The following is a 12,704-nucleotide window of genomic DNA, read 5'->3' as shown; positions in this document are numbered from 1 at the left end:
AAAGTATATTTAATGAGTTTTTTAGTATTTCTTTCTCCCTCAGAGGATTGTGTTCTAATCTTTATATACAAATTTTCATAAATTATATCTACAAAATGTATTACCTTATAGGTAACTTTTCGCTAAAGACTTTGTAGTTGATACAGTTTAACAGTATATAGAAGAACTATTTAAATAAGATGTTTGAAAATATATAGCTGTTTTTGCACACATCAATTCAATTTGTGATTAACTGTACTGAAATAAAAACAAATTAAGAGAAATGGGGTGATCTATAAACTATAACATGAAACGCGTCATCCTACTTCCAAGTCTTCTATTAATTTCACTTATTAAACAACTATAATTATTCAATAATCTTGATAATTCTAGGAACTCTCAGATATCGTCAAAACATGAAAACAAAAATTCACTTCCTATAGTTCTTACGTCCCTTTAACTGAAATATAAGAAACAGGGGAGTTAATATTCTGACTGAGAAACTTTATAAAACACCTTTAAGTAAAATCTCTTCGGATCTGCGGTAAAATACCTTTATTCTTAATAAATAATTTCAATAATCTATGTTTTTATTTATGATTTATGACAACCACCTAATAACCTAACTTTAACGTCAACTTGACAATCCTGGAAAATGTTATTGATAACCAAAGAGTAATTCGCTAACGCCAACTTATTTTTCATTAAAAAAAAATTACCAATTTTCGTAACTAGGTCGGCCATATTGAGGAACTTTTAAAAGAATTGTACTATAGTAGATATTGAATGTTTTTTTGTTAAATTAGATCGATTTTCAAACCAAAACAAAATTTAAAATATATTTTACATTTTACCCATTATCTTATGTACCTATTCATTATTTGTATATTGTTAAACATTTGCTGCATTTGTATCGTTCATAGTTTATTTTCCAAAGTATTTATTACTACAAATAGGTAAATATATATTGTATTTATTAACTGTATATTATGTATATTTCATGTAAACTATATCATTTTTAAAATACAAACCAAAAATACAAGGAATAATTATGTTTTCCATGTATTCTACAACATATTTATTAATCCGTAGTATCTAACTAGCGTGACGTCATAAATTTCGCTCCGAGGCTGTTCTATTAGAGACGGCATAGGTCTGATATTTAGAAATGTCAAAAGCTGATGACATTTTACTTTTGACAGTTATGACATTTCGTGTTGATTTTTTCAAGAAGAGGAAGAACTGGCACTCAATTTAAAGAATATCAGTAACTTTTTTGATAGACGGATTATATTTGCCATGTTGTAAAAAATAATGGTCAAAATTCAAAGTTATTCATTTTATAGACTATATCAATACGTTTTCAAGGTATAAAGCTTAAACTCAAATGTTATTTCTACGCCTACTATGACGTCGTTTTTGTTCCGTGGCACGACAAAGCACCACATTTAATTTCGTTCTTTTGTTCTCATTGTAAAATACATTTTACTTCGGGCAGTTTTATGTAGGAATTAAGACGGGGATACATTGTACGCATTAAAGATAAATGTATTTTGTTTCTATAACAGGAATAATAATTGTGCAGTGGACTGAATTTGTTCTTTAAAGTCTTTCAGGTTCTTCGTTATAATTTTAAGCTAAAAAACGTTTTGTTCACTCAAGCAGACCAAAAATAATTGAGTTTAAATGTCAGACACCACGCATGATTATATTTTAGTATTTTTTTGGTATCTCACCAATTTTTTTTTTTTGGTAATTCCAGCAAAGAGAAGTTTGAACTCAAAATAGAAAGTAATTTAAATTAAATTCTGTAAAAATGAAATTATATCCATAAGATTACCGTTGACAACGTTATTATTGAAAACGTAGACCATTATATATATTTAGGTCATAAAATCAAGCTGGGCAAGGAAAACCAAAATACGGAGATCAAACGCAGGATCCATTTGGCATAGGTAGCATTTGGAAATATGAGCAATATTTTCAAGGATAAAAAGGTGCTCATGAACCTAAAGAAAAAGGCTTACGACAGCTGCATTCTACCTGTGCTTACGTATGGCTTAGAGACTATGGCAATTACACGAAAAACAGCAGAACAACTACGAGTCGCACAAAGAGCCATGGAAAGAATCATGTTGGGAGTCACCATTAGGGAAAAAATACGGAATACCCACATACATCAAAAAACAAAATTAATAGATGTCGTTAAAAGAGTGGCAAGTCTGAAGTGGCAATGGATGGGACATGTGGCAAGATAGGATCCAGACCGATGGCCCCAAAAAGCAATCCTATAGAGACCTAGGGGAACAACAAGAAGTGTGGGCCGACCAAAAAAGAGATGGGTCGATGACGTCAGGGCAGTGGCGGGAAGACAATGGATAAGATTGGCTAGAGATCGCGAAGCATGGAAAAACCTAGAAGAGGCCTATATCCAACACTAGATGGAACCAGGCTGAGAAAGAAGAAGAAAGAAAAATGAAATTTAAACGATTTGTTTCGATGAAAATACAATACTAATTCCACCACAGTATTATCAAAACACTTTCTATAAACTATGGTAATTGCAAAACAATTTCCGATGTACGTGATCAACTTTTAGTGACAAGCGATGGCGACAGCGCTGCCAGATTGGGATGGATTTATGAAATAAATCTTAATTTAAAATTGGCAAACAATATATTTATTACATTATTTTTGTTAACATAATTTTTTACGTTTTACTGAAGGAGCGAGTTTTACGTTTTATTTTTAATTTACTAATTAATATTTTAGTAATTAATTTTTTAAAAAACATATCAAAACATATATCTTATTTATTGAATATTTTTGTTGTCATATTGATACACTTTTAATTTTTGTATAGTTCACCTGCGTCTGCTTGCGACGAACTTTATTTTATAATACTTTTCAGATGGAGTAAAATTGATAAGCACTGCCGATCTGGTTAATACTTGGCTTGATCAAAAGGACAAGAACTCAAAATTATTTATATTTCAAAAAATGTGTTCTTTATTAGATATTGATGAACCTTCCAGTCAAATGAGACACCACTTGTGCCTGAAAAAGCCCACTATGTTGGAGCGAAACGTCGCCTAAAAAAAAGTTTCCATCTTTCAATTTATTATAAAACCTCATACCCAAGAAAAGGAAAAAATAATATATGGATATGGTATATTAAAGAAGTAACTATTAACATCCGAACCCCTTATACCAACAAAAAGAACAGTAACAACGCGAAAAAGTAATATATTAGAAAATGATGTACAGAAATATCTTATATGTGAGGATACTTCATCTACCTGTGATTTGGATACTATAAATTTGGAAGATTCTGTCAGCAGTGATTCTTCTGAATCGGAGTAGTTACGATCTATGCATTTTGTTGTCCTAAAGTAAATTTATAGTATCTTAATTTTTTTTTTAATTAAATATAACATTAATGTTTCTTTTTCATTAAAGAAAACATTTTTATCTTATATTAGGCTTATATTGTAGGAATCATGTTCTAATGTTATTTCAATTCTTTTTTATCACAGGGATTTATTTAATACTTACACCGTTCACATACTATAAATTATTATTTCCTTAGATGAAACACAGCTCCAACATTTTTATTATTTATAAGTGTTTTTTTCATAAACGTGGGACTAAGAACATCATCATTTAGTACAATGAGAGTACTCATCATTTGTGTCAAATAAACCTAAAAGGTTTCCTATTGCATACACATTTTTTTTTAATTTCAATTCTATAGAGAAAAGAAAACACAGCAGCTGTTAATGAAAAATAAAATTTTTAAACTGTTATTTTTTTCTCTAAAAATAAACAAAGCTGAGCTTTTTTAAAGAAACGTAATACCGATCAATTCGAAATATGTTTTTTTCCTTTTTTTTATTTTGATTGAAAACCTTGTCAGTCTTTGATCTGGTGATAAATTGCTTGTGCTGTGTTACACGATTCATATTCTCCTCGTTAATCATCATAAACGATGTACTTTTACAGAATTAAATATGAAAAAACAGTGACATTTTCCTGAAAATAAATATTTCCTTTACGCCTGCATTCGGTTGATACATTTTGCAAATGAAAAATTGTTTTTCTAAAGCTTTTTCTTCGATATTTAAATCTTGACTTTTATTTCAAACATTTGCAAGCGTTTTCCACTTGAATTGAGATTGGTTTTTGGTGGAAACACTAAGAAAACTCAACTGGCCTTTTATTTACTCAAACAGAATCGTCGTCTCTTCTGTTTTAATTGCATTTTCTTTACGTACTTGTGACAAAAAATAGTCGAGTTTAGAGTTAGTTTTGATGGGAAAGACTTTTTACCAGTCATTTCTTCTGGGGTACGTTTTGCTAGTACGTTGTTAAGTTTTTAAAATTCGTCTGACTCTCTAGATTAAATTGGTTTTTCTGTTAGAAAATAGCAAGATTAATTTTGGGGTTAGAAAACAGAAAAATGGAGGATTTTTCAAGGAACAGAAATATAAAATCAATTTTTTAGATTCTGTTTTATGAAATTTATGGTTAATAATAATTATATTGGATATATTTACGGCCATCACTATATTTTTATATTTTTTTACACTATCGTCTTAAAATAAAAATATCAAACCAATTTTTGTTTTTGGAATGACTGAGTTTTTCAACGTTTCTAACAAACCAGTCAATATCAAAAATATTTAAAAAAACGTTTAAAGTTTTTTGTAGAATTTCCTTTCTTTTTTAATTTCTACTATACAGGGTCAGTCTTAAATAAGTACAGGGTGTCCCATTTTGATTTAATTCATACGGTATCTTTGTTATTAGTCAAGATAGGAATATGCGGTTTGCACAAACCTATCCCACGTTTTTTTCAAACAGAAGGTGTTGTAAACAAAATTTTCATAGCCCCCTTCCTTTCCGAGCTACAGGGTCTTTTCGAAAACTTTGCAACTTGGAACAACCCCCGTATCTCCGTTACTATCGATGATATCGAGAAGGTGAAAACTGATTATTGTAAAACTTTTTGCGCAGAATACAGTGGCGTAGTCTGTTTTTCTACGAAACAAATATTTTTGAAAATATGAATTAAAGTTATATTTTTTCTAACGCATGCGGGTTTGCAAATATCTAAAAGCTTGCATTATTAAAGCATTTTCCAGATGTCTGACGTTGTTGTAGTTGCCGAAATATATTTGATATTTCAAAAATCCCCAAAATCAGAAATCAAGAACGGACAAATCCGGGAATCAGGGTGGCCATCATATGGGTCCATTGGTTCCAATTCATTGATTTGAGAAATAATAATTTAACAAATCTCTAATATTTTCAAAGTTGTGAGGGGAAGCCCAATCTTGCCAGAAGGAATATCTAAAAGTTCCGGTACGATAGCTACCAAGATTTACAAATAGCGGCAGAGAGTTAAGTTTCCCTAATATATAAAGAATTTATTAGTGGCTCTCAAAATAAAACAAGAGGCAGATAGCAGTATATACTTTTAATAATTCTTTAGTTTCTTTTATTATCAATCATGGTCTACTACTAAATATAATCATAATATATTTTTTTAAATATTGCAGTAAATAGTGAAAAAAAAAATTATAAATATATAGGATGTTCCAATTAAGAAAACATAACTTTAGTTAATATCTTTAAAAATGTTCTGTTCGTAGAATAACAGACTACGCCACTGTATTCTACATAAAAAGTTCTACAATGAACAGTTTTCACCTTCTCCATACCTTTAACAATAACAGAGATACAGGGTGTTATATTTATTACCGCACAAAATATTTTGTTTCTTAAATTTTGGGAACCACTGGACCTTTTCTGAGTTTTCTTTCTGGCAAATTTAATCTACCACACCACCCATGTTGCCATATTGTCAAGATATTGTCATTTAACTAAAAACTATAGAAAGTTACAAAAAAAAATCGCGAAAAGTAAAACTGAGAGACGTGTTTCTGAGGTCGAATTATAATACCTCTAAAAATATTTGCACTTACTTAAGACTCACCCTGTATTATTTGTCTGATGTTAATAATAAACTTACGAGAGAAAAAATCACGTTCTAATTGATAACCAATTCTTTAACAGCAGTTGATATAATTTGTGTTCATATATAAAGTTATAGTCAAGTAGCTCAAAAAAAAAAGAGTTGAAAGATTTTATCGGCACAGAAGTTATGAGACAGAAAAAAATCTTTCTAGAACACTTGTGCTAATTCTCTTTACAATTTCGTTTCCACAAAGCAAAAGAAATTTTCTTTGCTTCAATTAATTTTTTCATTAAAATCTAATTACTCATCAGAAAGAAAAGCGGCATTCTGTTAGTTTTGAGGAAAAATTCTGCCTTTTGTGGTCTTTTCTTAGCTCAAACTCACTCTTTTTTTCCCACTTATACTCGGCGTAAGATTTTTTCTACTTTAGAAATTAAATTAGTTTTTATTCTGACCAAGAAGCCAGACTATTTGTTTTTAAAATTGCATTTTATTTGTTTTGATCCCAACGGCAAACGAGAGACAGAATAGAATTTATGTAATTAAAATTAAGGAATTTAGTGCTAGTTTTAACTCTCTTCAATAAAATGAAATCAAATTAAAGTCTTGAAAGACTCCAAAGTGTCTAGACTCTCTGCTATATTTGTTCCCTCGTAATTTTTTAAGAAAATTGGTCTTTGTTCTTAAAGTCCTGATAAAAAGCACAATAATTTAATATAATTTCAATATACAGGGTGGTCCGAACTGTATTCCGAAAACTTCGCCAACATATTCTGCAGATAAAAATAAGTATAAAAGTTCGTATAAATGTATGTACTAAAATGTTTAGTTTTGGAGATACAGGGTGTAGAAATTTCATTTTTATTTCGATATTTTCCAAATAATATCTGAAGTAACATCAATATTTGGATGAAAGTTGGTGTCTGGGACTTTTTAGACATGGGAAATTTGATTTTCATGTCAATATGACTCGTATTTTTAGGGAGCGCCACCTACATGTTACAAGGGTAATAACTTTTCGTCCGTACCTGTATAAATCTACTGAATAAAAAGATATACATTTACTGCGTTTATTACCCTTCAAATCAGTTAAAAAATATGTATGTGGCGCCCTCTAGAATTAGGAGTCATATTAACATCAAAATCAAATTTATCATATCAAAAACTCCCAGATACCAATTTTCATCCAAATATTGACGTTGCTTCAAAAATGATTTGGAAAAATTCGAAATAAAAATGAAACTTCGACACCCTGTATCTCCGAAACTAAGCATTTTAGGACATACATTTATTCGAACTTTTTTACTTATTGTATCTGTAGAATATACTACCGAAGTTTTCGGAGTACAATTCGGACCACCCGGTATATTGTTGGTTAAAAACATAAATAAATAAATAAATGCCTTTACTGTCAAAAAATTTTACATTTTGTAGACAAAGGTAAACTAAATAAACAAAGTAAACAAACAAACAAACAAAAGAGAATAGAAAACATTATACAAATAACATTGCCAGTCTTATTGTTTAAAATAAACATTTATAAAAGTTTACAATTTCAAAGAATAAAAAAATAAAAATAATATCCAAAAATATTTAGTTAGTTTACAGTAAATATCAATGACCTCTAAACAAATTTATTTCGATGTCATTGGTAAATATAGCAAGAGCAAACATTAGACCAGTATTTATAAGATCAAATTCGATTATCAAAATATAAGTAATTTACGGTGTAGAAAGCCTTCTTTTACCATTGTTGTGTTTCTTATAGAATTCTACATAAAGTGCATTATTTTTTTGAGAATTTTATAAGGAACACAAAAATGGTAAAAGAAATAGGGGTTGCCATTTAAAATTTTAGGGGTAGGTGCCCTGGGTGCCCAAGGGTTGAGGGTAACACGACAACAAATTCCTCAAAAATTGTCCCCCTTGATATGTAAATTGACGTATTTCGCCAAATTTTCACACTATTATAAGTAGAGGTAATATTAAATACTTTTCGTTTTCAAATTGTCACCCTGTATAAAATCAAACTATTAAAATTAAAAATATTCATAATTTAATATACTACGACTCACCTTTAATCTTATCGAAGTGAGTATCTGCTTGCAAGTGATGGGATACAAAATGGCGAAATATCTCTCGGTACAGATGACAACCAGAATAAATATACTCGCCGTGCTGGATAAGGACTGTATAAACATGTACATTTTGCAGAGGAAATCTCCTAAAACCCAGCTGAAACAAAATAAGATTTTTCAGGATTTGTACATAAGTCTTTGAATTTATAGAGAAGTTTGTTTTTATGTGACTTATTGAAATAGTAAGTAAGTATTCCGGATAAAGACAAATATAATAAGATATTTTATTGTAGGAATATTTATATTTTATTCAGATTTATTTCTTTTTTCAATAGCAACTGTTAAAATTGCCTTATATTTATCAAAAATAGTAGATAAAATAGTATTTTAACCGCAAGAGGGTAGATTAAATTAATGATACTTTAACAGCGAGGATAGTTTAAAAACTTTATTTTTTTTCTCTCATTTTTGAAAGTTTTTGTATTCCTTTTCATAAGTTATTCGGGATTTAAATGGAAGTAGTTTGGATATGGCCTTTGTCGCATCAACCTGAATATCTGTTGGTAATTTACTTATTTCGTTTTGAGCCATTTCTGGCTCCAATTCAATCAGCAATCAACACGAAAGAGAATTAAAAAATGTTGACTCAAAACTGACAACTAAAGAGACAGCTTTATTTATTTGTCAAATTACATAGAAACCAACGCCAACCCAGCACAATATTTTTTCTACTCGTAATAAACTCCTTGAAATAATAATTTCTGAATATTTTTTAAAACGTAATTGGCTATGGAAAAAAATATTGTTTTAATCACGACCATAAAATTGCATTATCGTCTCCCGAAATTAATATAAAAAAGAATCTTGTATAAAAAATAACTATATTTATTAATTTTTTAAGTTATTATCATAATATACCGGATGCGTCTCGAATAGGGCTCACCCCTATAACTTATAACGGGTTTTTTAAGATAAAAAACGATATTTGATATGTTCGTATATGTCATAAATTAGGATTGATTGACGTATTCAATTGTTCTTGGTCACTTCCTGTTTCACCGAAAATGACTACAATTTTTGGTTTTTAAATGGTATATTTCTAGTTTATTCGATAGAAAATCACCCTCTCTGTAGAACGACATATCATATGTCAACTTTTGGAATTTCCGCTTAAAAAATCGTGTTTTAACTTTCAATCTAGAGTTCCATGGCTGTGCTAATAATGCTAATTTATAATCAAGAAGCCTTGGAAAAATACATTTGATCGTCTAATGTTTTAGTATTTTGTTCTGCAGTGCCGATTCTGTAAATCTATATTTCCTGTCCAGTGACTCACCAATCGTATTAAAATAACATAGGCTAGGCAAGAAATTTCTTGCTACGGAGCTTACAAAATCTCACTCTTGGCCGGTTAAAAGATGCCCAAATCGTATTTTTAATCATATCTAAAAAAAATTTCAAATGGCAGGAGGGTGGCTCATTAACATATTTGGAAAAAGCACTTTTTTACGAATAATTTTGTACCACACACTTGGTAATTCGAGTCAATAATTGTCGTTATGAGCTAGTGATGGGTTGTTATTTAAGTATCTGTTATTTTATAACAATTATTTAGAAATAACATAACGCAACCGTTACTGCTTTTAAAAAATAACAGATATAAAATAACGACACGCAGAGATCGAGTGTTCGTGAAACGAAGTCGGCGCTCTGCACCGCCACGAAATTCGATGCTGCTCGAAGCAATTCCAAAAAACAACTAGTATGGATGGAAAACCTATTATTTCGACAACCATCGATACAGGCGGCGAGATACAACGGACAACGGAGTGGGGTATGCGCTACGGCGCGGCGCGTCGTGTTGGGCTGACAACAGCTTAAAAATAATAGGATATAAAAGAAGCAGCTTTTTTGAAACAGTTGCGGGCATAACGCCTGGCTGTCGAGATAACAGGAGTGGGAAAGGAGCGCTGCTGCATCGGTCGATTGTCGATGGAGGCTCGCAACGGGTTGGAGAATAACGCATCAGTTGTTTTAGCTATGTTGTTTTTTTACCTGTTACGAGCATAACAGAACGGCGTTCGAGATAATCGGAGGTTTGAAACAGGTTGGAGAATAACGCATCAGTTGTTTTAGATACATATTGTTTTTCAACCTGTTACGAGCATAACGGGCGGAGGTCGAGATATTATGGCGCTGTATGTTTCAATACTTTGTTATTAAGTTTCAATATTTAAGTATTTATTTATTCTGAAAAATTTTCAGAATAATATTTTAAGATTTTTTAAAAATGTATACAGGGTGTTTTGAAAAATCTGGTCATTGATTAATCACGATCCTGCTTAAAGCCCTTGACGTAAAAAGCTGATTTTTGGAAAACGGATTGACTTTAGGGTGTAGAGGTGCGATAAGAAGGGATTTTTCGAAACTCAAATTCTAAGGGGGTGAAACCACCCTCAAATATTAGAATATTTTTTATTTAAAAACTGGTGAGTTTTTCGAAAAAACTCTTAAACACGTATATTTTATTTTGTTGTTTTACATATTTTGAGATTTTTACAAAATATATACAGGGTGTTTCATAAAATATGACCACTGAGTAATCACTATTCTGCTTAAACTGCTTGACGTTTAAAGCTGATTTTTGGTAAACGGATTGACTGTGGGGTGTAGAGGTGCGATAAGGAGGGGTTTCTCGAATCTCAAATTCCAAGAGGGTGAAAACGCCCCTCAAATATTACAATATTTATTATTTAAAAAACGGTTAGTCTTTCGGGAAAACGATTGGACACGCATAATTTATTTTGTTTTTTTACATATTTTGAAATTTTTTAAAAAATAATACAGGGTGTTCCAAAAAGTTGAGTAATTGATTAACCACGATTCTGCTTAAACTGCTCGACGTTTAAAGCATATTTTTGGCAAATGTGAGAAAATTTTATCCAGTTTGTATGTTAATGGAAATTCTTGCTTTGCTTTATCATCACCATTACAAATTAATAATTCGATGCGAACGAAGTCGCGGGTACAACTTAACAAGTATAGCTAGAGACGTGAGAAATATAAAATAAGAGACGCCCCCCGATGCGCAGTGGACATCCCACAAATTTGCTTCAATCAGATTTTTCGTAGCGTAACTGCATCTCTCTTCCGCCGAATGCGTTCTCTCTCTATCGTGTGCGCGACCGGTGCTATCCCCAAGTCTCTTCCTATATTTGTCAAACTGTACATGCTAGTTTAAGTGTAAAATTAATTCGAACTCTAGTGTGTAGTTGGTTTACTTATGAAGAATATACTACACATTTTCTTATATTGCTATTTTTTGACCGCAAATGGTAAAATCATAACGAAGAGCTTCTCGCCCGTCGAGTGAGATGCACCCTGTACACTGCTACGCAATTCAGAATCTACGCGGATCCAGGGGTAGGTAGATCGGAATTTATAGATATAGACGAGTGGCGGCATTTTGGCTTTTTTATATCGCAATTTGTAAACAGCGCTTATTTGTAAACAACCCCCGTTTTTAGAGAGGTATTTTAGATAACAATCGATATTTAGAAATGTTATGACACCCTGGAAATACTACCACCGAGCACGTCATGGTTGCAACTGCGTTAATACGCCTGGCGGTGACCGCCTCATATTCTTTCAGATATTTAGCAATAAAATAAAGAAACCTGTTATTTTTAAGCTGTTATTTTAAGCTGTTTTTTATAAATAACTATAACAGTTTCAACTGTTATCTAAAAATAACAGTTTTGCCCATCACTATTATGAGCCGCATGTTACAATTTCAAATAAATCATATGCGAAAATGTCAAAAGCAGACATAATATGATATGTCATTATATTCAGAGAGTCATTTTCTATCAAATAAGGTAAAAAAATACCGAGAGTGCCATTTAAAAATCAAAAGTTCCAGTCATTTCCGGCGAAACAGAAATTGACCTAAAACAATTTAATATGTCAATCAATCCTAATTTATGTCATATACTAACACACCAAATCTCGATTTTTTTATCTGAAAAAATAAAAAAGTTATAGGGGGTGAGAAACTTTTGAGACGCACCCGGTATATTTCAATGTCTTTCATGCTATCTTCCAGCTATTTTCCATTAAATTTCCATTGGTTAATGTCTAGTATGTCATTAATTTACAGTGGACATGAGCTTGACTGTATAATTTGTATCCCTGATATTTTAGTATTCTCCTATTCAATAATATACATATATACAGGGTGATTCCTGTAAGTCGGTCATGCTTTCGGGGAATGATAAAGGACGTCGAAATATTAATTTTGATATAGCACACTATGGGTCGGAAATGCCTCTTACGCAATAATAAAATTTTATAACGATACCTTCAACTGTTAAAAAAACTATTAAAGAATATCTCTAATTTTTTAAAAACTTTAACACCCTGTATCTTGCATAAGAGGCATTTCCGACCCATAGTGTGCTATATCAAAATTAATATTTGGACGTCCCCTATCATTCCCCGAAAGCATGACCGACTTACAGGAATCACCCTGTATAATACATTTATAATAAATGAAACCTTTTTTTAATCATGCTCTGTTGGTTTTAAAATGATAAATATGTTTTAGTATAGTTCTGACTTAAATCTTCACCAGGGTTTATAGCATTTTCTATTGCAGGAAAAATTAT

At 31.0% G+C, this 12,704-nt stretch overlaps 1 protein-coding gene across 1 annotated transcript in view; it reads right to left on the bottom strand.

Moving 5' to 3' along the window:
• The window catches only part of LOC115884322 (trissin receptor-like), a 109,524-nt gene that overhangs the window by 41,644 nt on the left and 55,176 nt on the right, over positions 1 to 12,704 (bottom strand). The window contains exon 3 of the mRNA XM_030902865.1: positions 8,035 to 8,194. Coding sequence (XP_030758725.1) covers positions 8,035 to 8,194 — 160 coding nt within the window. The remainder of the gene's footprint in view (positions 1 to 8,034; positions 8,195 to 12,704) is intronic.

This window comes from Sitophilus oryzae, unplaced genomic scaffold (genome assembly GCF_002938485.1).
Source record: "Sitophilus oryzae breed Bouriz unplaced genomic scaffold, Soryzae_2.0 scaffold_227_pilon_pilon, whole genome shotgun sequence".
Lineage (NCBI taxonomy): Eukaryota > Metazoa > Arthropoda > Insecta > Coleoptera > Curculionidae > Sitophilus > Sitophilus oryzae.
The sequence above is the reverse complement of the archived record's forward strand: the minus strand, read 5'-3'. Positions and strand labels throughout refer to the sequence as shown.